Here is a 27,102-nt window from a genome sequence, read left to right as displayed (position 1 = left end):
TCTGGTTAAAACTCGATTTTATTTATTCCACTTTTTCTACTGATAGTTATTCCTTTTGTTAAGCTGTCTATGCCGAGTGGTGGCTGTTGTTACCCAAGTGCACTCTGAGCCCTCGGCCAGGTCCGGGGGCGGAGGCGTTCCCTGCCATGGAATGACCTGCAGGAGCGCCCGTGCCCGCCGGGTGCCGCTCGAGCAGTGCGGGAAGGGTGTTCCTCCCCCTGCGCGGCTGTTCACAGCGGCTCTGGTCACAGGGGTGAGAAACTCCTCCCGGCAAACAAAGGCCATTTGAGCGTTTCAATAACTCGGGCAGGGAGTGATGGAGTGTTTGATCCAACCCTCAGATTGAGAAGATTTATGCAGGTGACAGAAGGTCGATGTCAGCAAGATAGCTGTTTGGATTTCCAGTCCCTTACTCTCTTGCCTCAGATTTGTATTGTAATTCAAAACTTGGACAAATGCAAAGTAAATTAGATTTGATATTAAGAATATTCCTTTAGATTGTATTTCAAGTTTTCAAACCAAATATGAGTCCTCTGAAATGCTGGCTGTTATAGCTGCTCACCGTAAAATAGCTTGTTGGGGATTGTTCTGCTGTTCTAGGATGACTAGTACTTACATATCCCGTAACAATAAATACATACAGTACTGTATGCTTAATGCATTGGCAGAACAGCTCTGCATTATTTGTTTTCCACAATTGTCCTGTAAATAAGAGACATTTCTTTTTCTTTTGAGTTTTGGGGACTTTTTGCACCAGTTGAGAGTACTTCTCCGAAGGTCTTCAAAGATATGCTTTCTCTTATAGAGCAATTTGTTTTTTTCATTGACAAATAGTTGCCTATCCGGGATTCAGTTTGTAAAATACAGGTGGTGATTTTCTTGGTTTTGACACTTTGAGTTTTTCTTCTGACCTACATATTTTCTGGGGCTATCTAGACTGTAGTTTAAATGCAAATATACAAAGAAAGCTGAAAAAATGAAATGTTTACAAAAACACTAGTCTTCTGTGTAATACAGAGTGATGGGTAAATGAAATTGGCTTGCTGCTGTGCTGCACCTGTTCTTATTATTTTCCTTGAATCTTCACTAGCTATATTATATTTATAGTGCCTCTGCGTCTTAACCATTCTGGAGCACTTGATGCTTGTTTCAGCTGTGGTGCACCTGATCATTATGGGACCACACAGCTACCTTATTTACACCCCCTCCAAAAGTTAGTGTTACTGTGAGAAAAAAACTAACTTCTTGGGAGACATAGAAAACTACAGCCTGCAATTGAAAGGTACTTATGCACATGACTCATTTGAAACACATGGATAATCCTATTAAAATCAGCGGGACTACTTATGTATTTTAAGATAGGCACCTGCTTAAGTACCGTGGTAATTCAGAATCTGTAAGAGCAGCAGAGACTGAGTGGATTCCAGGCCTAGAAAACTAGGAGAAATGCCAAGACTTCATGAGACCACAAGCAGTGGCACCAGTTAGAACCATTAGCTGGCTAGGAATGGAATTCAGCTGTGCTTTGGAAAAGCTCATATGTCTTAGGGTTATTGAGTTTTATTGTTTGTTAATTTGTGGGTATTTCACTGCAGAACTTAAAGTGGCCATGTGGCACAGGAGAGCACATCTTTTGATTTTGCAGTATGCAGGAGCTGTGAGGTCCACATGGCATAGTGTGTGTGTAATATCGGATGAGAAAGTGGTGTGAGATTTTTGTGTAATGAGGGTGCATTCTACAGGCAAGTGAGCAGTAAAACTGCCACATAAAGCTGTGCAGTAGCAAAACCAACAATAAAAATGTATTTCCTGCAGGAGCCTTGACATTGCAATTACAGCCAGCTAGCTTAGCTGTAAATACCTCTACATGGAAAAGCGCTAAACAAAATAATACAACAAATTGTGTTGCAGGAAGCATGAAGATTCAGTGTGTGATGCCAGAACCTTTCCTCACTTAGCAGTGGGAGAGGCGCATCATATTTTCATGTTAACAGGAACTGATAAACAGGCTCTCACTACTGTTTTGTCAGTGGCTCTTTGTTTCTGATAAGGAAATCGCTAGACTAGACTTCCCAGGAATTTTTGTCTCTTACAACAGCCTGCTGCTGCAGGCATCAGCAAAACCTTGCAGCAGCAGCAGCAGTTGCTGAGTAACAACATCTGTAATAAGTCTGGAGGTATCAAAATGTAGCTGATGGAACTGCATGTGCCCACTGTTGTATCCTGACGTTGCTCTGCTGGCTGCCATAGCAGCACAGCACCGGCCTGTGGAGTCAGAGCAGAAACTCTCCTGAGTTCTGCTGCAAACACTTGTGCCTGTTTGCTTTGTTAACATCATTTCTTTTGAAGTATTTGCAGCAGACCAACACTTGTACTGATCAGAGGTTTCCAGATTTAGTGATTCAGCTGTAGGGACTTCAGTTATTTACTGACTTGTTAGTGTTATCACTAAGAGTGTATAGCACACCAGAAAGATTTGTGATTATGTAGCTGGAGAAAAATATTCTGTTGACAGATTAAACCATACTTCAAGGCTTTGTTGAAAAAGTTTAGTTTGTGTGAACAGATAGATCACAGTGCAGTACTGAGGAAAATGGCATATCATTTTCTCGACAGGGTATCTAGGATAGCTTTAAAGTTTATCTGAGCTACTGACATACAAAAATAGCATTGCATATAGTTTTGTTGACAAAATTATGCATGTCTGGTAGGCCCAGAAGACAGGGAATCCATCAGTTTACGTTGATAAGCAGATTTCTGTGAAGTAACAAAAGCAGTTTACTATACGTAGACAGCAAAGTGATCAAACGTGAACTCACAGGTGGCTGTGCCTGATTTCTGTGGAGTGGAGCACAGCACTGTGCACATACACATGTATAAGGTTGGCCAGAAGAGACAAAGCTATTTCTGTTGTTATTGCAGGTGGTTATTTCAATAGGCTGGTAAAAAGCAAACAGAACTAGTTTACCATATGAACATTTGTCAATCTTCATGACAAAACCACTGAAATGAAGACTGAAAAGGCCTGGTTTGGAAAAGAAAGGTTCAGGTGGATTGTGTGGTGGAAAAATATGCTTAATTCTGCTACCAAATGGCATAGTGTCTTTGCATTAAAATGGAGTGATAGGACACTTAGTATCTCACTGACCTATGATTTGCTTAAGTTCCTCAGTAAGGGCTAGAGGCTGTGGGTAGTGAGCGTGTTTGGCTACTTGTGTGTGCTGCTGGAAAAGGCAGTCTAGAGCCTCTGGAAGAAGTAAGGGAAATTAAAAATCCCTCGAATTCAGAATTATATAGCGCCTAACTTATTTTAATTACTTCAGTAAATAATTGTATCCTCAAAAATTCTCCTTAAAAAAAAAAAAAAGATTTTACAAGCTTAAAACCAGGGAGGCACAGGATGGGGAGGAATGGTGAAGAGATTGTGAGAAGAGATCCGAGTAGTAGCTTTTTCAAACCATCAAGTATCTTGCACTTCACAGGCTTAAAATACATTTGAATATAATGGAAGCAACACTATTTCTGCGAATGACCAACCATACAGCACTGTAAAGAGCTTACCTGTTCAGCTAAAATTGTTAACCTCTTGAAAAGAAAATATCTAGAACATATGTCTGTATTTATGCACCCATGTAACTTTTTTTTTGATCCTTTCAAAGCACTTTAAAGTAATGTTGCAGTGTTACTATGGAGTAGATTAATATTTTTAATTATTTACAGACAAATAGACTTTGGTTCTGAAAACTTACAAAGCTCATCTATACCTGATAGTGTTGCTGAAACAAGTCTTTATTGTTTCTACTTTTAGTAATTCCCAAGTAAGTAGTCTGTGGCTATAGAAAAATAGGCCAGAAGTGAACTATTTCATGGATAGCTTTGTACGTGTAGTTTTGAACTTGAAGGTGGTGTGTTGTCCTGTGAGAGAACAGAGAATCATGGAATCATTTATGTTGGAAAAGACCTTATAAGATCATTGAGTCCAGCTGTAAACATAACACTGCCAAGTCTACCAAATGAATACACGAAGTATTAAAGCTTAAGTTATATTGTTGTTCTAGCAGTAATAGCCAATTCTATGTCTCACTTTGTTATTTCTTTCGTGGAGTTTGAATAAGAAACTATTCACCTCCAGAGATTGTTTTATTTGGCGAACATGTTTCTCTTTCAGGTTAATAAACTTAAGGCTTGCTAAATAAATTTTAAAAAATCATGTTATAGGTATAGAAAACTTTGACAAGAACCAAATGTCCTAATGCCATTATCCCCTGACTAGCCTACAGAGTCAAATGCCATAAATAGGATTGCACAGAGAAAGGTCTGATTGCTGAGTAATCTGAGTTGGCCCTTCCTTTCATGAAAAGCCATCTACTGAATATGGAATAAATTCTTAGTTAGTAACAGAAGTGGAAGCAACATTTTTTAGCTTGAATAAGTGAATTTGTCAATGTTCCTGGATACAGGAGCATATACTACCATTTTTTCCCCCCTCTCAGAGCAGCCATCTCTATGTGCCTGTATTTTGCACAAAGATTTCAAAGCATAGAGAAGAGAAAACTAGTGGCCATGGTTCTAACTAGTAATAGCAATTAAAATATTTGTTTTATTTTGTTGCAACAGTACGTCATGCATTGTTAACACTTTTCTGCAGTCTATCTCTTTTGCTTCTTACGGAAGAAAACCTAAAGCATTTCATAAACATGAATTTATTTCAAATTTAAATGAAGAAAATTAAGATTTCATTTACTTCCGAACTCTTTGATTCCTCAAATCTTGAGGAATCTCTTCTCAAAAATCTTCACTAATTTGTAGCTGTCCTCTTGACTTTAATGGCAGCTGTCTTAATCCCAATTTAAATGCAATCTTTTGCTTTTTGTAAGAGTTTTTACAAAATTCAGTTTGAATTAAAAAACGTTATCTCTCTAACTCTGTAATATCATCTGATCTATTTTTTTTTTTTACTTTTATTGAAGGGAAGTTAAGAGAAAGGATACAGAAGCACTTACATGTACTTCCCTCCCCTTGTCTGGTATGTTATAATAATACAATGGTATGATCCCAACTTCAGGTACTGCACAATCTACTTCAGGAGGACAAGTAGAATACAGAGCTCTGTCTGGAATTTGCTACATGGCATGGTATCATTTCGTTGGCCTTATCTGGACTAGTGAATTCATTCTTGCCTGTCAGCAAATGGTGATTGCTGGGGCCGTGGTTACTTGTTATTTCAACAGGTGAGTACAGAATTACCCCTGGATAGTTTTGGGGATTTTCCAGCATTTACTTTCAATCTTTTTCAAGGAAAAACAGTCTCAAATAGATCACAATTTATGTCAATATCTGAAATCCAATTTACCATAAAATAATGTTGCTTGTTGCAAGATCTTGAGTTAGATTTTACAATATGCATGATAATAATGTGACTCACCCCTACCTCTGGAGATATTGGGCCAAACTGAGCCTTCCTATAAGCCATTAGAGCCGAGTTGACTCCAGTAGAATTACCATTCGGAAGGCATAGGCTGCATTTGACCCTCTTCCAGGAGACTGCATTAGCTCCAAATGAGAAGCCATGGTAATTGGTAATTTCATGTATTCATAGGCATTGACCTTTTTGTAAGTGTTCATCCCTGCTCTGGGTTTTCCTTTATTCTTACTGCATAACTGCCTGGTCTATTACTCTTTTTTTCATTCTGTGCAGTTATTTTCAGTTAACTGTAAATGCTTTAACACCACTGTTAAGTATTCAAAGATGTGTAAACTAGCTTCCTTTAATTTTATACTGCCCTGGAATGTAAATGTGGAGGAAATGAGTAAAAGTAAAACGAAATTGAGTTGGTTTCATGCACTCGTTGCAGGGGAAGATTTAAATCTCACAATACGTGGTTGAATTGTTTGACAATGAAGAGAGCAATAGCCTGATAACATTTTCCCTCATAAGTATTTTATGAGCTCTCACATCCTCATTGCTCTGTACTTCTGTGCCCAGTGATGAGATTTTCTGATTGTGAAAAACTCTGGCATTTAAGGCATTTTTATTTTGTATTAGAGGAATATGTCAATAACCTCAATTTGTTAAAAAATTAACGTTGGAGGAAGGTAATGTGAGAGTGAGATGGGGAGCCTGGCGGGAGAGGACTTGGGGACCCTGGAGCACTGGCGGCAGCTGCCCAGGACCATCTGGCTGGGCAGTTGGGAAGGGAGGCTTTAGGCTTCTCCAAAACTTAGGAAGCAGCTTTCTGCTGATGGTCAGGATGTATCCCTGGATGTTTCAGTGCCTGATCAAGAGGCCTGCTGCCTCCAAATGGTGTGTTCCTCTCAGCACAGCAGAGACACCAGTGCAGGCTCTGTCTGCAGGAGTGGCTCCATAAAGTTTTCCTGCAGCAGCCAACAGCCATGCTGTTCCAGCCAAAGTAACAGGGCTGGAAGACTGGTAAAAGCCAGTGTCCAGCACTGTTTTAAGCAATGTTTTACCATCCCATCCAAAAAGCCAAGGCAGGACAATGTCTAACACCATTTTGGGAGCCTGTCCCTGACTGGATTCTCTACACAGCCAACAGCTATGCCACTGAACTGGTGCTTAGGTAAAAGAGCAAAACCTACAGTGTTGCTTTTTAAAAAGTTGAGATTCGTAGAGTGACATGGTCTCATCCTACTGTTTTACATGGCATGATAGCACCTGAAAAGGGAGGGACTTGCATTTCTGATGTCATCTCCTTTTTTCCTATTGGAGCTCTAAATGCAAGGAACTTGCATGGCTGAGCTGCTGTGGATAGTGGGCTGCTCTTTTCTTGTAAGCACGTGGAGGAACCTCAGCTTTAGCAGCTGAATGCTGGGGCACTAAAGATTCATTTAAACTGGCTTGAGAAAGGACAGGAAAGTCAAGTAGTTCTGCTGAGTTCCTGGGCTACAGTGCATTTTGGTACATAAATCCCCATATAAATCCCATATAAATCCCCAAGGCAAAGGCACTGTCCATATCTTGTTCACACAGAGCAGGGAAGCACCTGTAGAAACTGCTGTGATGACATTTACTGCTCTGTCAGGGACTTCCGCTTTCCAGCTATTTTTTACTGCTGCAGGAACTGGCTGTCGAGTACAGAAGGTTCCTGCTCCAATTGTATTGAAATCATTTTGTACCTCTACCACTGAGCTCTCCTCTTGCTTGCCAGGTGACATGTACTGTGTTGATAGAGTTGTGTTTGGAAGAAAATGCAATTTTTCTGTGGTGGTAATCCCTTTTCCTGGCCTTCAGGCTGCCAGTATGGATCTGCAGAGACGCAGAGCAGCACAGGAATGGGGAGGGGATGGTTAGCTGCAGGAGCACTCACACCATCAAGGGCAAGGGTTATCTCGAACTGTTCCAGCAATTCTGAGCTTGTCTGCTGTGTGTTTTTAATGTATTCCCTGGGGCAGCATCATAAAGGCATGTCATAAGAGTTTGTTTATGGTATCTTACAGAGAGGCTTTCTTCTTTGCTTGTAAGTGCTCTGAGGAAATGGCGTGGCCTTTCCCTGCGGAAATCTCCTTCCAGAGCACACACAGCAATGTGCTGCATGGCCAACAGCCACAGTGCCACTGCAAATGGGAAGGGCTGAGGGTTGCTCTAGTTGGGATTACCTTTGCAGGTTACATGCGTTTGACCTGTACTACCATGAATGAAAATAGATTTTGCCTTCTTTTATGTTAGATGAAACATGAATACATGAAAGATTTTATTAATCTATTAAAATGAATAGAATTCTTTTCTTAATGATTACTTTTTACAGCTTGTGGAAAGGGCTCAGTATTTTAAAAAACCTTCTTTGTTACTACTGGTGTTTTACATGAAGGTTTATTTTCATCTTGGTGTGCTTAGGTGTTTTGTGTGTAATTACCTTTCAAGGAGAAGGTTTTTTCCCTTTTCTGGTATTAAAGGAAGGCGATATGGTAACTTGATCCGTGTCACAGGCATCACTGTCCTGTCCATGTTTGAGCTTATTTAGTAACTCCAGTATGTCAGTGCACAGGTTTGAAATTAAGGAAGTCTATAAGCAAATGTAATCTTGACACATTTTTTCTTCTCACAAAACCAATGTTTTTAAAATGAAAGCCAAGATGCATGTGTGATCATCTGATTCAAGGAACTTAGCATTAAAAAAAAATTGAGTGCCACAGAGCTCACAAGAAAATAAGAGAATTGGCAGTACTGAAGAAAGAAAATTATTAAAAGATGACCTGGTACTGAATACAGGTCCAGAGGATACTGGAATAGTAGTGTTCCATGTAAATCAAACAATCTCTTGGTAATATAAAATAGAAATACCAAAGAGGAAAAGAAAGCTGTGGCCCTACTCAGTCTTATAATAGTTTTCCCTGATAACTTGTGTGCATGCAGTGGATTTCATGTGCACAGAATTCACTGTATAATATGAACTGCCTACAAAATTCATGCATATGGCTGACTATGCTTGTGCCAAAGTCACTTCAGGATTGCAGACATGTACAAAGGTGGGTGAAACTTCAGCCTTAGGGGTAACAGGAGTAGGTGGATGATTGAACTAATATTGAGCTTGTTTAGAGTCAGAAGCATCACCAGTTGTATTTAGCCAGTTTCCTGTGTTTCCTACTCTGAGCCAGAATTATAAGGAAAATCTGTTCCTTTTTAATCTGTTTGGAAGTAAAGCAAGAAATCTTAACAGATCCTATTCTTGTGATAATTCCTTTGCTAGGAAAAGAAGGTGTGGAAAAGCTTGGGTGAGAAAATGTGTAAAAATTTATCAAAATTAAGTTTCACATTTTGACATTGCTGCTCATTATTCAGTCCTGCTAAAAATAACAAAACCCTTCTTCATTTTTCTCTTAAGTAGCAAGTACAGTATTAAAATGAGTAAACTTTCTCCTTTCTGTGTTTCTTATCAGTTGTTAAGCTTTAACTTGCAGAAACTTAATAATTTGTATTCCAAGATCAAACTGAGTATCATATGTAAAGTGGTGTATGGGGGAGAAAGAAACAGTGGTTCAATATGAATAGAATAACTCATCCATATTGCAATATATGTGTTCCTAACAGAGAAACCTGATGACTTAAAAAAAACCCAACCAAACTGCCTTATTCAGTATAAAATTCCACTATCCCCTAAGCTGTTCCCCTAGTTGTAAGATCAAAAATAATAAATACAGCAACTGCTTTTCTGGAATTTCCTATTTAAAATAATGTGGTATATTCACATATTTAAATACAACTTCTCAGCTGCAAAGTATTTGAAGTTTTGAATGAACTGCAGTGATACCTTCAGGATTCTTGCAGAACTATAATACCTATCTTGATATAGTGTGTATAATATAAATCCTTACTGAAGTGAGGATTTAATAAAAGTATCATTTTAGAGCTTTTTAGCATTTTATTAGTGTCTTTTAATTTGTTAGTTTCCTGTGAAAACCATTTATTTTTTCAAGAAAACAAAGATTTTGAAGGAATCACTTCTGAACACAGGGCTTCTTATTTGTGATATGAGGTCTGATCTTTAGCCAAACTGCTGCTGGTTCTGTTGCCTAAGTAAATTTTTCAGTGTTGGGCCAATTGCTTGAGTTGCTTTATAGATGAATATTGATCAGATGAATATTGAATATTTTTAATCCTATGAAACAGTTTTTAAAGGAGTAAGGGAGTGTCTTTAAGTTGATTTCCTAGGTTTTATGTAAATTCTTGAGAGCTGTGTTATACTACTGTCTGTAAATGACTGACATTAAAGTCATTAAAGTCAGAGCTTTATAAAGGAACCAAGAAAATAAAACTTGTATTCAGGCCATTTTTTTTGTCTTTGCTTTTTGATTTTGGCAGAGACATTATTTCTCCAAAATAATGCAGGTTATTTTGCACTAATAGTACAAATTTTTAGTCTAAATTATAATTCTAACCACATAGTAGAATATTCCTTTGTGTGTTTGTGTATTCCCTTTTAAAAGAAATCCTGTTGAGTGAGAACAAACAAAAAAAAAATATCATCATTTGGACAAAATGTAAAACAAAATTTGACCAACTTGCAACTATAAAAGTAGATAGCAGCTCTCAATTTTATATTTGAGAATTTGTAATTTTTTTCTAGTTTTAATTTTACCTCTAAGCAAGAAATGGTGGATTCATTCCCTCAGACAAAAATCTTACAGAAACAACAGTCAAATGAAAGATTGCAGCAAATAAGAGAAGTGACAGAAACTGGAGAGAGGTGTTCAAGGAGTACTCTCAGATATTATTCACTTCTGTATTTTCCGTTGTAGGTTTTTTTTTTCTAGATATTTTTCTATTACAGGAAACAGTCATTGCTTAAGAACTAAACTAATCCAATGGAACTTTTAAACTTTGGTTTGTTTTTTTTTTTTTTACTAAGTTGAACACTGAGATGAAGTCAATAGAAAAACTGGAGTAGCTCAAGTAGGAAAGGAGATAACAGCTTAATCCTTAAAATTTTGACATACTGAAAAGACACAATGCTTATCTTCTTAAATAAGTTTCTAAACCATTTCTAAATTGTTTGCTTTTCTTTCTAGAAATAAAAATAGCCCACCACCTCACCCAGTCCTGTCTTCCATATCAGTTCTCTTTTGCTACCATCTAGGAACTGCTGTCAAGGGCTCATTTCTAATCACAGTACTGAGAATACCAAGGATTGTTCTTTTGTTCCTTTATAATGTCCTAAAACAAAAGGTAGGTATATACTTCTGAAACACTATTAAAATAGTAATTAACAGGTGAGATCACGGGGGAGAAAAAGTGAAGAATATATTTCTTGCTTAAAACTGGATGATATTACATGGATTTTATATTTTATCCTGTTTTCTTCATTAAGAAAGCTTTTTTTCCTCTCATCTCAGATATCAGTGCTTCCTTTTTTCTCTCAACTCAGATATTTTTAAAAGCATAAAATACCAACATTTAAACCACCCTTTACTTAGTCTTTACATGTAAGGTTTTTATGAAGAATAAAGGAAAAAATTGGCAGAATGCTCTATTAAAAATATTTTGCATCATAAATTTTTAAAAAGCAAATGTAAGAATATTGTTGGATATAAGATCTGTTATAGAAAATATTTCATCTACTTTGTAATATGAGTTTATAATATATGAAATAAGAACTATTCCTGAGATTTGTGTAGTATCCAAAACACATCTTTTAAGATATATAAAACATATAGCTGGGCCGTTTTGAATGTGTTTTTCCTTCTTTTTACCTTTCATGCATTGTCACATCTGTTATCTTCTGCTGGAAACATATCACTGTACTTCATTCTGGCACTTTGGCAAGGATGAGAGGTCTCTCATGCTCCTTTTAATAAGATAGAAAGATGTGGATGTGCAAGTGTCTGGGTTTATGTCTTATGAAAATTTTGGTTCTAAAACTTGGTGAGTTGTGTAAACTAAGAACTTTGTATAAAGATGATAGGTGGGATGACTTAGAATTCTGCTCTTAGAGAAAGCAGAATAAGTGGACTTATTGGGTGCGTGGTTTTGTAATCTGAATAACTGTAGATTTAATTAGCAAAGAAAGATGATTTGTGTCTGCAGCAATGTGCTACAGGCTCCTTTTGGTCCAGTTCCCAAGCATTCAGCTGAGGATGTTATATGACCCATAGCTGTAACTGCTGCTGAAGAGGCTAGAAAGTGCTGTGGCCAGCTCTTGTCCTCAGTCCACAGAAGGATTCCCCCCAAGAGTAACCTTATTCCTTCTCATGGGGGAAAGGACAGACTGTGGTCCCTTTCATTTAGGCCCTTTCCATAGAGGGCCAGAGCAGTGGAACTGAAGGCTGGAGAAGTGATGCTACATTCTTGTAGAACTCACCCAGGCTTCACCACCCTTGCAAAAAATGCTGCTGTTCTCTGTGAACAGAGGAAAAGTCAGGGGTCTGCAGGTAAATTTACAGATAGTTTCTCCACAGTAGTCTTGAAGCAGTCAGAGAGGAGATTGTAGTTGGAGTCCCTTGCTCTAGGCTTTTAACAAACTGTACTTACTGAGATAATACAGTTTTAGTACAACCATTTGTCCAGCAATACATGGCAAGAGTAAAGTCTGTCAGGAGTTTTCATGTACAGTCACCATTTTAAAGGATTTATTCCTGGAATATTTTCATGAACCTTTTTGGGAAAAGTTGGGAGGTTCGTGGTTTCTGCACAAACAACGGGAGTTGTTGGGATCTGAGTTTTCCCGTAGTGACTGGAAGATCTCTGCTTTCCAAATTAAGACAAAAACATTCTGATCCCTTGAAAAAGAAAGTTAAAGACTCAAATATCCCTGAACTGAATTTCCTTTTGTTAAGAAAAACAGCCAGTTAAATTTGTAAGGCTACCATGGCTACCAAGATGTCTTTTTCTTGTCTTGCAGCATTGTGATGAACAGTTCTGAGCTCATGATGTGATGGGGGTACAGGAACGTGAAAAAAACAGTGAGCTTTATTGCTCTGTTTCTAGTATGAAATTAATATAGATCAATGGTTTAAGAATAGTCTGTTCTACAAGCTTTTTCTTCCTGTCCTGAAAAATGTATGTATGCTCTGAGTCAAAACACATATATGTGCATATAAGGCCTTCTACCCATGCTTTTTTTTTGTTCATTAGGGTACCAGTCATTTCAGAACTGCGAGGGTTTTTTGATAAACAAAAAAGTTCAAAATATGTCAGTGAACTCCCTGATCTCTGCAAAGTGCTGTAAGGGTTACTGACTTGCCTGCCTGTTTTGTTCTCCAAGCAGCTGTTAGCTCACAAAGCTGCTTGCAGCACTTATTTTCTTTTCCCAGAGAAGAATCTTCCATCCACAGGAAGAAAAAAATGCGTACAGCTCATCAGTCATTAATACCGAAGGGTCTGAATTAAAAACAATTCTTATAATCCTAATGGAAATATCTGCTGCCTAAGTGAACACTTTATTAGAAGGGTCAGACACCTGTAAAGCAAGTTTTTTCTAAAATGGCGTTTTTGTTTGAGCCTAATTATGTGTCCAGTAACCAATCATTTCATTTTATTGCAGAAGAACACAAAGTGCCTGTTCAAGTGCTGTTTCTGCTGGTTTTGCTGCCATGAAAGTTGCTTAAGACCCTTTAACCAGGTATGATCTGTCATCTCTGTCACTCAGCCTAGTCTGGATGCTGTGTGTGGGTGCCAGCCCCATGACACGGCTAAAAGGCTACAGCCAGTGCGTGCAGGCCAAAGTTTCAAGCTAGGCACCTAAACTAAAGAAACAAAAAAGCCTTCAAGTGCAGATGGAACTTGTTGCAAAGAAATGGGGAATTGACAAACATGCAAGGTGCAAGATTTTAGAGAACTTTTTAATACAGCTTGAGACAGCCCTTTCAGAGGGCCACTTGCTATTTCTGTAGGTAAGAAGACAACATTTTGTTGAGATGTACCAGACAGACCACTGAAACACAGAGGGTCCAGGTGGAAAGAAGCAACAAAGAATTAAGAAAAACACCTGGAGATGTGTCTTTGAAATAGATACAGTGTTTTCCACCTCTAAGTCTTTAATAAACTTGAACTCCTGACTGATTGCCATTATCAGTATATCTGGGAATATGATCCATGACCTTAGAAGTCTTGTCTAAAAAGTGTTTTTATTGGAAAAGGATGATTTCTGACATACAGCAATTTTTCTGATACTAGACACATATTTTTTCCTTTTCTCCAAATGTGTTCCAGCTTTATATACATAACTATAAATAATAGGTTTTTCTCTTTGTCATTCCCCTTTTTTATCTCTGGTGACTGTGATATTCTTAATGTGAAAGGGAGTCAGATGTTCATACCCATTCCTAAATCTCTGACTGCTGAGTTCTTTGTTCTCATTGCTGAAGGCCGTAGTGAAGTAAACAAGACAATTCTCATAAAGGGTCTGACTTCTCCTCTTAAGTACGTGCATAAGTTTGATCTTGGACAGCTATGAAGAGAAAGTTTTTAATTTAGTTCAGCCTAGATTAAATACTTGTGCAGTGAAATCTTTGATGAATTTTCCAGACTTACGTTTTCTAGGTAGGTCTTATGGTCACTGACTTGGTGAGGAATATCAGAGTTCATTTTGATTCCAGGCTTTCCATTTGTAGTTACCCTTTCCCCTTGACCTGGCTCCCTGCCTTTCAAAGAGATATCCAGCATCTTGTATTTACTTTCTCCAGCTGTTGTATGCTATGTGTTTGTTAAAACAATTAATACTGTAATGTTCTTCCTTTTGTTTCAGAAGGCTGTATTGTAGCTCTTGTTCCCTTAAAAGATTTCCTGTTTCCTAATCTATTGTAGGCAAATTTCTATTTTCATGTGAGTTGTGGTTTTTAACCTAATGATCAAAATACAATGTTTGCTGTTAGATAATTGTTTGAATACCTTTTTGGCAATGGTTGGAGAAGAAGAATAGGTTTTAATAGAAATCTTATCTGTATGAAGGGCTAACATTGGTCTTAAATTATTTCATAGAGTAATTCATGTATCTAATTAGTTTTTTCAGCCCCCTTAATGAATATGTCCAAGCCTATTTATTAAAAAATATATTTTTACTAAGATTGAAAATATTAATCTTTAGGTTTGTAAAATCTGTGGCCAAATGTAAAAGAGGAAAAAAAAAGGAAAAAAAATCTCCAGTTTTAAGCAGCTTTGACATATTGCTTGATTAACAGAAGTAGTAAACTCTTAAAAGCTCTTACTGAGATTGGTGAAAGCTTCTGGAAATAACCTTTAATTTTCCCATAGATGTTGAACATGGACTTGAGAGTAAGACTTGGAGGAGTTAAGAAATTGCTTGTACCTACATTTCTAAGTTCAAATTTTGATTTTTGTATGAGCTGAAATCACTGAAATGTGGAACAGCTGTTATAAAAGTTGGTCCAAAGATCATTGTGTACATTAACATTCCTTACTATATTTTTGCCTTTTATTCTAGTATTACTTTCACTATAGTAATAAGCATGTAATTAACTGAAACTCTAAAAAAAAAAAAATCCCACTACTTCTGCACTACTTTCTTTTCAACCTGTTGCTACACTGCTTAGGTGATTTAAATTTTTTCTGCTCCTTCATTCACAAGTTTCATCAGGATTAAACAGAGTCTCTTGTTTTCCCTCTGAGAAACTTGCAGATGAGAAACAGGTGCTGGAGGAGGTAACTCTGGTGATAGAGTGCAAGCTTCTTTCTTCCCATGCAGAATGAACCAAGTGCTCTGTTAGATTATCAGAGAGTACTTCTCAGGCTGCAATGCCATCTTGCAGGTGGGATTTAACACTGACTTTGATAGTCGCATACGTCCCTGAAGTGACTCATTCTGCGCAGGCTCAGCTAAGTTTCTGTTCAGCTCTCTTGGCAGTTAACTGAAACAGGCCAAAAAGTTACCCTGTCATCTTCCCATTATGACAGTGCTGAACTGGATGCTGACAATTGCCGTATTTCCAGTGGTGGTTGTTGGAGGAGGGGTAATGTAAGCCCAGTGTCCTGTGCAGATTGCAATATGGATAATTACATTCTGCCTTCCTAAATTTCTCTTGAATTTGCAACTGGATCCTGTGCTAAACTGTGGTGTAGTGTTGCTATGTGCTGTTAAACAGTTCACTCCTTAAGCTGTTCCATTTCAGTCATGGGCAAAGTGATTCATGTGTGTGTATAATCCATTAGTAACAATTGTAAAGCACTCTGGGTTCTGTGGCTGAAAAGTGCTTTCTGAATATAAAGTCATTATCCTTACTTGACAGTTCTGTTTGCCAACCCTTGTCAGAATTACCATAGATTTTTCATCTTCTGGCTCTGATGGCTTCAGTATGTTCCAGATAAACATATCCAGTCATCTCAAGTAAAATCTAGGCTATTGAAATTTCTCTGCTGTAAAAAGAATATACCATTTTTTAAATGTGGTTTCGGAACTACAAGGTCTGTGTCTCTCCTGCTTTCTGAAGTTGTAGTGGCAGTCTTAACTTTTGATACATCAAAGCACTCACACACTTTCCCTTTACAGCCCTGTTGCAGGGATTTTTATTTTTTTAAGCAGTGCAACTATTTCAGGATAGTTTTGCATTTCTGTGTCTGCTTTGTGTTCATCTGCAGCCAGTTGGCAAAGGGGCCGCTCCAAAGTGCAGTGCCTGGGTTTCTGAAGGAGCTGCTGAGCAGTGTGTGGTTTCTCTGTTTCCATCAGTGCAGTTACTTGCAGTGTAGCCTTCCTGCCCCTGTGGCAGCCGTGTCTGAATTCGGCAGTGTGTAGCCTGCATTTGCTACTCCTGAGACCCTTCCCTCAGACTGAGAGCTAGCAACTGTCTAGTGTAATAAACCAGGAGCAAGTCTGTCTAATGGTTGTATATCCATGGCAGTTGGTTTTCTCTTAAACTTTGGATGGCAGCCTATCAGGAGGTTGCAGTTAAATGTCTTGTGGAGAATTCACCTAGATAAGACCAAAACTCATGCATGCTAATGTAAGCACAGTTCTCCTCTGCATGCCAAACACATTGTGCCTCACCCCATCAAGTACTTCTTTTTCCTCCCAAAAACAATACTGCATTTTAATGTTACTGGCAAAATTGTTTCTAGATATTGAGCTGAATTTTCAATCCTCTTGAAAATACAGTTGAATAACTTGTTAATCTTTAGTGGAATTGTATTTTAAATATGTTTATTTTCCTTGTAGAGGCTTTATGCATGTGATAACAGGAAATAAAATTCTTTAGGTCTTTACTTGCTCTGTAGGATGAACCATGTAGGGGATAGAGTTGAACAATGCTGACTAATTCTTATTTTGATACCTCTCTCTTCTGCAAATATAATGTGGAATGGAAATAAATGAGAGCTGTGCTTTTTGGACTGCTTGAAAAAATTGAGGAGGTTATTGAAGGGTTTCTTACAGATGAAAATTAGCTGAAGAATCAAATATAACCATTTCTGTATTAGTTGTGTGCTTATTGGTTGGAAATGGAGGAGGAGAATATTCTCCCTGTATTTGTCAGCCACAGGGCAATAGCCTTTAGTTAATAAGGCTGCAGAAAGCACAGTCAGTCCTGCAAAGTGTGAGATGAAATACTTGCACTGGAAGGAGAGGGATAAATGCTGTTGTACAAGTTGCTGGTTAGGAGATCAGGCTTATTTCACAGGAGGGACTGGAATATCCTGCGACAAATGAAGGGTAAGAGCAAGCCCATTGGCATCTATGGGAAAGTAGGGAGGGATAAGAGCCAGGCAATATCAGCAGAAAAATGACTAGATGTAAATTGTTCATGAGTGAATGTTGTCTGGAATTTGGAAGAAGGTTGATAAGGACAGAGGGACAACTGTCTGGGATAGCTCCAAATGTAAGGGCTGGGAGAGAGAGAAGTCCTAAGTGGTTTAAAGAGGGAGCTTTCCACTTAAGAGAAGATTTGTATAATGTGCTAATCTGAAATAGCCAGGGACTGGAGTGGCTGGAAGTCCCTTCCAGTCTTATGTCCTCATCTCTTCGGTGGGGCCACACAGGCCTGCGTTGCTCTCTTTCCAACCCCTATCATTTCCAACTCATGATCCGTCTTTCTCACTGGGTCATTAACTGTTGCACAGCAGCCAGCCACAGAAATGTCATTGCCTCTTGCTACCATTGGATTTTGTTTTCTGAGGGGCCTCCACTGGCAGCGGTGACACTTGGAAGCTAAGACACTTAAAAAGGTCCAGCCTGAGCTGCACTGTGCTGCAGTGGGTGTAGCTAACCAGGGCAGCCCCCAGGAGAGATGGCAGCAACAAGATAAGATCAGGCTGAAAATACCAGCAGAGCAGAAAAAGCTGAACTGGGATGTGAGACCAGCATGTCTCCTGCTTCTTTTTTAAGAAGGTTCTGTTGCTATGGCAATTCTCTCTTCCCCAAGCTCATTTTATGAAAGCAAGCCCTAGAATGGAGGACTGAATTCAGCTGTTACACAAAGTAGCAATTATTCTCAACAATTGGGGAACTTACGACCTGGATCTGAGCCACAGTGCCTTTCTCATGAAACTAGACGGTCAGTTTTTCCAAGACCTTTGACATTCTGCGTTATGAGGCACAGAAGGATATAATCTTTAAATAGGGTTTTTTTGCATACTGTGGTATTTGGAAATATATAAACATTCACATTCCTTATTTATTAATCCTGACACTGAGAAATCAGTATCTAGTTCCCAGGCCCCAGAAGAGCCAGAAGAAGCTTGTTTTCTTCAGAGAGGTACAGGACCAACTTGCTGGTGCAAGGATAAAGACTGCTCCTGACCCACAATCTCCCATGCCTTCTGATCAATCATATGATATTGATGCTCTTATTGCTTGCTTGTCACCATATCAGGGACTACAATTGTAAAATATCAATTCATAAAGGAAAGATAAAAACATAATAGCTATAATATGTATATAAGGATCAGACTTGGTCTCCTTCTAGCTCAGTATCCCATCTCCAGCAGTGGCTATGAGTGAATGCCAAGATAGAACAAGAGGACATTGCCCTGCCCCTGTGCTCTTTCTGAATCTGTTTTCAGCCTAGGGACTTCTTGAGCTGAGTGTTTTCTGTGTGTTTAATATCTCTCAGCTGATTCCTTTTCCCTGAACTTCCCAGTCTCCCTTGAGCTCATGCGAACTTTTAGCAGCTAAAGCATCCTTTGTCCAGCAGTTCACAGTTTACAGATTTATAGTGAGAAGAAATACCATCTGTTTTCAAATTTGGCTTCTGCTACTTCATATGTTTCTCCCCCTGCCTGAGTTTTGTCTGGAAGCAGCAGTGATCCATCTAACCCTACCTACCTTCTCTGCTTTTCTCATGAGTTTGTAGCCCTCTTACTGCATCCTCCTTCAGTTATCTCTTTTCCAGGGGAGCCTGATGTTCCCCAGACAGAAGACATTCCATACCTTTTGGATCATTCCTGCTGATCTTCTCTCAAACATTTTCAAGTCCACTAAAGCTTTGGTGCATGGAAAAAGAATGCATTCTGTAGAAAAACACAAATAACATGTTTCTAAATTTTAGCAGGTTCTTAACTGACCATGGTCTACCATCTTAGCCTTCTCAACTGTCTTTAATTTGAAAGGCATTAGATTGTTGTCCATACCCTGCAACTGCAAAATTAATGGGATATCTAAGCTTTTTATTCCAAAGTCCAAAATTATTTGCTAATATTGATAATAGTTCGTATGTATTAGGTGTTCTCTGGTGAGTAAGGATGAGAAATCGTTTGAGCTCCTTTCTGTGCCACACTGAATTTCATGGAAACATACATTTGCTGAAGTGTTAGTCATGTTTTGTTAGAACGTGTAGATTTCTGTGTGGCTGGATGGGACCAGAGTATGGGGTCTGTATGACAAACTTGGGAATTGTGAGGAAAGTGTATGGAAAAGGATTCTAGGCTGAACAAGAAACCTTCCAAATATTTTTTTTTTCTCAGAAATGTTTTTGGGGTTTTCTTTGCAAAAAGGTGGAGATGACTTGGCTAAATTTTCAACTTGTGCTAGTAATATTCTTGCTTTGCCTATGTCTGACTAGTTTTGTAGCCTTCAGCAGTTCATTAAGTTTTGTCTCTCTCTTATAATGTTGGATTATTACCTGGCTGCCTTTGTGTCTTGAATATTATGATTTGTTAATGCTTACATGATTTGTTTAAGTTGTAACTGTTGTAAATGCCAGTTTTTATCAACTGGTTTGTAACACGACAAATCCTTGTGCAGGTAGTATAGAGTCTCCAGCATTATTTTCAGTCTTTCCAAGATAACTGTTCTAGTTAATAAATATCAGAAATTCTTTTCATTGCACATTCTTTGAATACCAAAGTGCCTACTTCAAGAGTGCAAACAAACGGGTATTTATTTTAAGTTTAGAAACAATGTTTGCACAAGAGCATGTGCACTTTCAACTTTTTGATTTTTAAAACACATTTTTAATAATTCATAAATGAATACAAAATCTCTGTTTAATTTATTGGCAAAATTTATACTGACCTCACCAAATGAGGACCTGCTCTGTGAATTTAGCTCTTAAGGGACAGAAACAAACTTAGAAAACACTTTTCAACTTCATGTCTCAGTTCCCTGTCTGTTTAATGGGAATGATGAAACAGACTTAACTCACAGGATGTTATAAAGATAAGTGTACCCGTGTCTGAAATATTCAGTGACAGTCACAGATGGAAGACAGAGGGAACTTGAGGTGAGGCCACCTCCCCTTTGCCCATGTCCTGGGCCAGCGAGGCTGGCACTGGCTGGTCTCTTCCTGCTGCCACATCCTGGGATGTTATGGTGTGACAGCACTCTGCTGGGAAAGGAATAGCATCAGGATGAATGAAACTTAGCACAGAAAGCATTTAATTCCTATTTAGGAATTAAGCAAACTTGCTTGTTTAAACAGATTTTTATGCAGATATTCTGTGTGTTTCTATAGAGTTCATTGGAGTCTCTGATTTTGCTTAGAGCAGACAATAAATCCATGGCCTTTATTTATATTTTTCCATCTATTGATGTATTTGCTACCATGTAAGTACAATATTTTCAGAATGTCACTGCTTTTTTGCTTACTATTAGAGAAAAATTGTCTTTTTCATATAAAATAAATAATATCCACAGTAAAGAGACAAAGAATCTTTGCATTTAGTATCTTCCTTTCTCTGTAATAGTTTAAGATAATGTCAATATAGCTTTGCTACACTACAGTATGTTACAGAAATTGCGCTGGGGTAAAACTGGACTCTACAGAAATAAATTTTCTTTGCCTTCAGATATCTGAAGTTATTTTATATTTTGAATTTTAAGTAAGAAAAAGCAGGTTTTGAACAGGAAGTGTTTTCAGTAGGCCAGTATAATTCACTTTCAGCAAACGAGTTATGGGCTGGTTTTTTTTCACTTCCAGGTGAAGCAGAAAGTAATGTAAGCACCAAGCACATGTTGAGGTGTATCAATTGCTTCAGAACAGTAATCCCCTGCATGCTGTGGTTCTTACTGACCATACCAGATGTGACTAAAGGTTTTGTGGCATAATCTGCCTTCTAATATTTTGAGTAAAGGGAAACTACTCATAAGAATTACTGGTAAAACCCAGCATATGTTTCAAGTATTGTTAGTTCTGCTTTTCTTAGCTGATACTTTGGACATAGTTTAATTTTTCAAACCTCGTTGAGGAGTTCCATAAATGGGACATATATGTCAATTTATGCACAAATGTGAAAATAATCAAGTCCATGAAGGTAAATATTCTATCCTCCCCACCTGTCCAGGCAAGTTTCCACAAAGGGAAATGTAAAATTTTCCATACATTGAAAAACTGGGAGTGCCCCTGCTGTCTGTTGCAGTTCAGAGTGGGGTGGGGCTTGTGACCTAACAGGCGCTGGTCTAGTCCAGGGTCCTTCAGCTGTTCTTTTCCAGTAATTTCCACAGTTGGTTTCATCTTTCATTAAAAGGTTTATTTTATGGCTATAACCATAAGCTTGAATTTCACTAGCATATAAATAGTTTGAAAGCACTATGTATAAAAGCTTTTTAATCATCAGCTTTTAATGACTTGATAAATACATAACTTCATTATTTCACTTACATAGTTTGCCAACAGTCTTGAAGATAGATAACAAATAAGTTTGGGTAGTGTGACTCCAGGTGTTTTGTGGTAGTTGTGTCATATTCATTCAGAAAATTAGGGTAGAGAACTTCAGCATTTTAAAATAAAATTGATAAAGGTGGGTTCAGAAATTTATTTAGTCACTATTGTAGCATTTGCTAATAGTGGAAATTATGTAGAAAAACTCTTGGAAGTTAGAAGCATAATTGTTATAGTAAATTTAAATAAAATCGATGTATTATGCAACATAACTCTTTATATTCATAAAGTCACTATTTCCAAATAGAGTTTAAGGCTTTTGCTGAAGTAAAATCTAGATTACAAGTCTTTCCTCTCTCACTGCATTATTATCTTATTTCAGCATGCATACACAACTACGGCCATAAATGGGACTAATTTTTGTACATCAGCAAAGGATGCTGACTGTATTTTGGCAAGGAATTCTGCTAAACTTGCATCCATTAGCTGTTTTGGAGATTTTCTCCTATTTCTAGGAAAGGTAAGAGTAAGAAAAGTACTGTTTGGTAAGAACGAAGTGAAAAATCAGTTTTGATTATCTTTTCATATACCTAAAGTAAATAAGGTTTATCTTTGTTAAAGTAAACAAAGTTCAGGAGAGAAGAATGTTTGAGGAATTTAAACCTTTTCATAGTCCTTGCAGAGTTATTTAGTCGTATTACAGTAGTGTCCTTGGAACCACTCTTGCAGTTTTCGTTGCAACAAGTCTTTGGTAGATACATAGCAAAAGATTGACTCTGCCCTATGGAATTTACACATGGAATTGAAAAGTGTGACAACTATGTGATGCTGGAAACTGCTTAGCTATCTCCCAGCTGAGAAGTGCTGCTAAAATATTGGCTGTAATCTATTTGCCTCAGGGGTTTTGGGGGGTATTTGGCTTTTTTTAAGGAAGATTTCTACATGATTAATGAGGCTGCCCTTCTCTCTCACTACCCTTTACAGGTGTTTGTTGTATGCTTTACTGTTTTTGGAGGATTGATGGCATTTAACTACCACCGGGAGTTGCAAGCTTGGGTAGTTCCTCTGTTGCTGGTTGGATTTTTTGCCTACCTGATGTCCCACAGCTTTCTGTCTGTGTTTGAAGTGACAGCAAATGCCATGTTTCTTTGCTTTGCCATTGATATGGAAACAAATGATGGAACTGCAGAGAAGCCATACTTCGTGGATCAGGAGCTGCTGGTAAACCTCACTGATAACAGCAAAAGATATTTGAGCCATTCTAAGCTTTTAAATACTTTTTCATTCCCCAAGACCTAGTGATTTGAACCCACAGTCTATACTATTTCCTTTCCAACACCTTGGAACAGGATGGATTCAGGGTTACAAGTCGTACGTTAATTTATAAACTGAAGTAAATGGGTTCCTTGACTCCTGTGTGCTTAGCTATGATCTGCTGCCTTTTTTTAGATCATACTCTGTAAGTAGTGAGTGATTATTTGGGCCTTATTAGATATATCTTCAATACATTGTCGGTAATTAAAAAATATAAAGAAATAGATGCACTAGCTGCAGAAACTGATCCATGGGGTGGCCTAAGTTTAATGTTTATATTTATTGTGACTCACTGTATGATGAAAAAAGTAAACAACTAGGTGCTTCTTGTTGTGAGCAGCAGGTCGGGGATCCATTTCACATCCTATGGATGCTGTAATTCTGAAGAAACTTCATGCAAACCTGAGTTGCTCTGCTTCATACCTTTACAGATTCTTTTGCCAAAACACTGTCTTCTGTCTCTTGATTAAATTCTGCTATCTCTGGACTGATTGTTCTGTGTCTTTACCCTTGTAATTACCATGTTGTATTACCATCAGTGTGTTGTATTACCATCAGTATGTAGCTAATAGCAATGGAGAGCTGTATCTGAAGCATTTGAATGTATATGTGCCATCCCTTTCTTATTAAGAGAATATCTGAAGATGCAGATTTTTTTTTCCTTTCATGCTATTTTTGCCAGTTCTGTCTTTTCTTCCATAAACCATGCAACAAAGAAAACCTTAGTGATTCATGAAAAACAAACTCAGCAGCCAAAGTAGCTCACATGACACGAATGTTCTGGATGGATTTCTTCAGGACAGTATCTGAATAACTGGTTTGGGTTTTTTTTAATTTTACTTTTTTAATGCTGCTGTTAGAGTCTCTGTAATGTTCATAGAATTTTGTTGAGAACAAAAAAATCCCAAACCCAAAACCAACAAAAAGGCACCTAAAGATAGGCTTAACCCTTTGTACAGAAGAAAGCAGATATATATTCTTTGGCTTTGGTTCAGAACAGTACTTACGCACATGTCCTGGATAGGAATATAACTGAATGGAAAACTCTGAAGCCTTGACCTCTGTTCTTCCCTCTCTGTTTTGCCAAATGCTAAAATACTTCTTAAGCCAATTCTCCTTCATGAAAAAAACAGAGGCTTTCCTTTCTCCACTTCCACACTTTGTGGTAGTTTTTCTTTAACTCTGATCTTAATTCCTTGTAATGAGCCATGCCCTAGGGCCGTGGGTGAAGAGAGGATTTCCCACAGGGCTAAGGAGTCTTCCAAAGAGGACAGACTGTGTACCCTCTTATGGAAAAACTGGGGGCAGCACATCCAAACTCCTCCTCATTATATGATCAAGAGTAAGTCTGCTCACATAGCCAAGAATTTGGAGTTTCCCAACACATTTGTCTGTGTTACAGTCAGATTACAAACATGCTGGGGGTGGAAGGGAGGCTCTGTGGCTCTCAGGACAATATGCAGCAGTGGGCGGAGAGCCAGGCGAGGGATTTCATACAGCCAGAGTCCTCATTCCTGCAGTAGGAGATGTAACAGAGATTTTTGGTTCATTCTTCTCAGTTGCATTCATCACTTTTGCTGCATCTGCAGAGTCCCTCCTGGTATCACTCAGCGCCATCCAGCCAGGAACCAGCTACAGTTTCTTAGCCCCAGGCTAATTATCTTCCTTTACCAGGTATTTTTATTTACCTAATGGTTTGCTTTCCCAAATGATCTCACCCTGGTTTTTGCTCGTAGACCTTTGTGAGTCAGAGTAACAAGTTAACAGAAGGGCAAAAACACAGAAGCACAAGACCTTTCCACGATAATGAAGATGGAACAGAGCTCCAACCTATGGTGAGAGAGGAGCGTGGGATATGTGTTTATCTGCCAGCTAGTGTGTTTGCCTTTATGTCTCAAGAAGAATGGATGTAGGTTGTCATGTATCTCCTGATGTCTCACAGCAACCAACTTGCTGTACCCAGTATCCTGTTTTTTCTTGTATTTCTTTCCCTCCTCAGGAAACCTGCTGCTGGTGCAAAATGGATGGATCAAATATTTCTTCTCATCCTTCTTCCCATTCCCCATTGTGCCCAGCAGAGGAAGAGAAAGTCTGGACAGTGGCAAGGGGGTGGGAGATGAATGCTATTCAGATAGCCTTTCAGGCCTGCTGTAGCAAAGTCGGAAGAGTGGTAGGCTGCTTAATGTCATGCCAGAACTGCTGAAGTTCCAGAGCTGTAATATCAAGCCTAGAGGACTTCGCTCTCCATCCCCACCCTTTTTCTTTCTTTCTTTCTTTCTTTATCAGTATATATATTTATTTATTATTACTCTGTTTTATGCTGGGGTAACAAAGCTGAGGTGCCAGAAGGGAGTGTTTCCCCACACCCAGGCTTGGGAAAGCCGTGAGAGTAAACACTCACTAACTGACATCTGAAAAAATATTGCAGATTGCCCAACCTGAGAGGCTGTCCCAGCAAGTTCAGAATCAGGACTGATTTTCCCCAGGCATCAAGGGGGCCAAGCTAGGGCTGCCAGAGAAAGATTCTGCAGCAGCAGCTCCTCTGACACCTACACATGCTGGGCACTACTATGAGTGTTCTCTGCTGTCACAGCTACTTACATGAGTGTAACAGATGTCAGTGATTTTTCTTGATCTGCTGTCCAGAGGTGCCAGGCTCAAGCCAACTCTCACAAAATTCTGTGGGCATTCTGCTATAGGCAGAGCCCTGCTCCTGTTTATTGCTACAGTGGGGGATAGTTGTGCTTAATTTGGGTCTGTTATTGCATTCTTCAGTAATTTTTGCCAAGCACAGCAAACAGAGAGTGAGTGGGTGTTATTCCCTGCAAGAAGATTGTGGATTTGAGACACAAAAGAACCTTAATTGTTTTCCCAGTTTACTCTTATGACATTTAAATGCAGAAACAGAACTAGTGCTACACATTATTTACTCCTTTTTTCTCTCTTTGTAGACTTGAATGTGAAGCACATCAGAATTATGAAAGCAGAGCAGCAATAGCAGAAACAGTCATAGAAGAAAAGTTAAGGTTACCAATACCCCAGGACAAAGTATTAGTTCTCTAAATCTCTGTTGTACTTTCTGCACTGGTAAAATGACACAGTTTGTTTGTACAAATAAAGTATTTTGTGTGTCATCACATCTGATTTTTATTACTACACTTGCTATGATGGTCTGAAAGTTGTTAATAAACAAACTCCTTGTAAATTTCTGTGTTGTCTGACTAAAGTTACTAAGTCAGCAAGATCGTGGAGCTGTTCTTTTCAGCTTTTTGGTATGTCCACTAATGGGATTTTCTTCATGCTTTTCTGGAATACTGCGCCAGTCATCCCTGGATCAGTAAACGTAGAAACATTTGTAGAGGAGGCACTCTGAGATAACTGTTTCCTGATTTATTCTGCATATCTGAACAGCCAATGAAGGAACAAACTGAGCTCATTGATGGAAATTACCCTTGATAGAAATTCTCTGTAGTCAAGATAATTAGCAGTTATGAGGTAGGTGTTTCTTTTAATTATACTCTTTTGGGAATGGTTTTTACAAGTTAGTATCATAAACTACCGACCAGCTTCTCTCCAAAGGGCAGCTGAGGAATAGTCCTTGGCTTTTTTTGTAAGTAAAAATAAACAACTACCTTCCTTCTGCAATTGAAAACATGAAGCAGAAAAATTTGTATCTGGATTTAGAGCTTGACAAAATAGCAGATGACAGAGATAAAACAAGAGGACAGACATGAGATAAAAGGATGTTATAAATAATACTTTATAGAAATGTTAGCTGTAACATGGGTGTGAAATATGTCATGGAGGAGTGTAGTGACTGTCAGGACTCTAGTCAGAACAGAAACATGATAAGTGTAGACACTTTTAGAAAAACTAACTTGGTAACAGTCTGCCAGCATTTTCTTGTGAGCAATTTTGAGGTTTGTTTAAACTTTGTACCTGGATCCTAATTATAGTACACGTCATGGGCTCCACTTCATTCTGAACATGGGGTAGTTTTAGATTTTACTCAGTGGCACATTCTCTTTGTACAAAAACTCTTTTGTTTGAGGTGGGAAGATGACTCGAGGGATTTCAGTAAAGTACTCATCAGTATAGGAAGTGAGACATCACTGCAGGTGACTCAGAAGCTGCCTTAATGAATAGATTGATAAACCCTTGATTAGTCAGAGCTTGGAAATGACACACAGAAAAGCTCATTGATGGCCCGAATGAGAAATCTCTTTCAGCTAAATACTGGTCTCCTGCTGTTGAAAGGAGACGAGTTAGCTGTTAGGGAATGCTAAGAAA

The 27,102-nt window shown here is 38.4% G+C and overlaps 1 protein-coding gene across 1 annotated transcript in view; it reads left to right on the top strand.

Annotated features, from left to right (window-relative positions):
• The window catches only part of SLC44A3 (solute carrier family 44 member 3), a 38,324-nt gene extending 12,312 nt beyond the window's left edge, over positions 1-26,012 (top strand). The window contains exons 10-16 of the mRNA XM_018081761.1: positions 5,066-5,231; positions 10,528-10,684; positions 12,999-13,076; positions 21,881-22,018; positions 22,483-22,719; positions 24,549-24,647; positions 25,764-26,012. Coding sequence (XP_017937250.1) covers positions 5,066-5,231; positions 10,528-10,684; positions 12,999-13,076; positions 21,881-22,018; positions 22,483-22,719; positions 24,549-24,647; positions 25,764-25,769 — 881 coding nt within the window. The 3' untranslated portion in view covers positions 25,770-26,012. The remainder of the gene's footprint in view (positions 1-5,065; positions 5,232-10,527; positions 10,685-12,998; positions 13,077-21,880; positions 22,019-22,482; positions 22,720-24,548; positions 24,648-25,763) is intronic.
• The last annotated feature ends 1,090 nt before the right edge of the window (positions 26,013-27,102 follow it).

This window comes from Manacus vitellinus, unplaced genomic scaffold, assembly GCF_001715985.3.
Source record: "Manacus vitellinus isolate BGI_N305 unplaced genomic scaffold, ASM171598v3 scaffold_56_pilon, whole genome shotgun sequence".
In the NCBI taxonomy this organism is placed as follows: domain Eukaryota; kingdom Metazoa; phylum Chordata; class Aves; order Passeriformes; family Pipridae; genus Manacus; species Manacus vitellinus.
The sequence above is the reverse complement of the archived record's forward strand: the minus strand, read 5'-3'. Positions and strand labels throughout refer to the sequence as shown.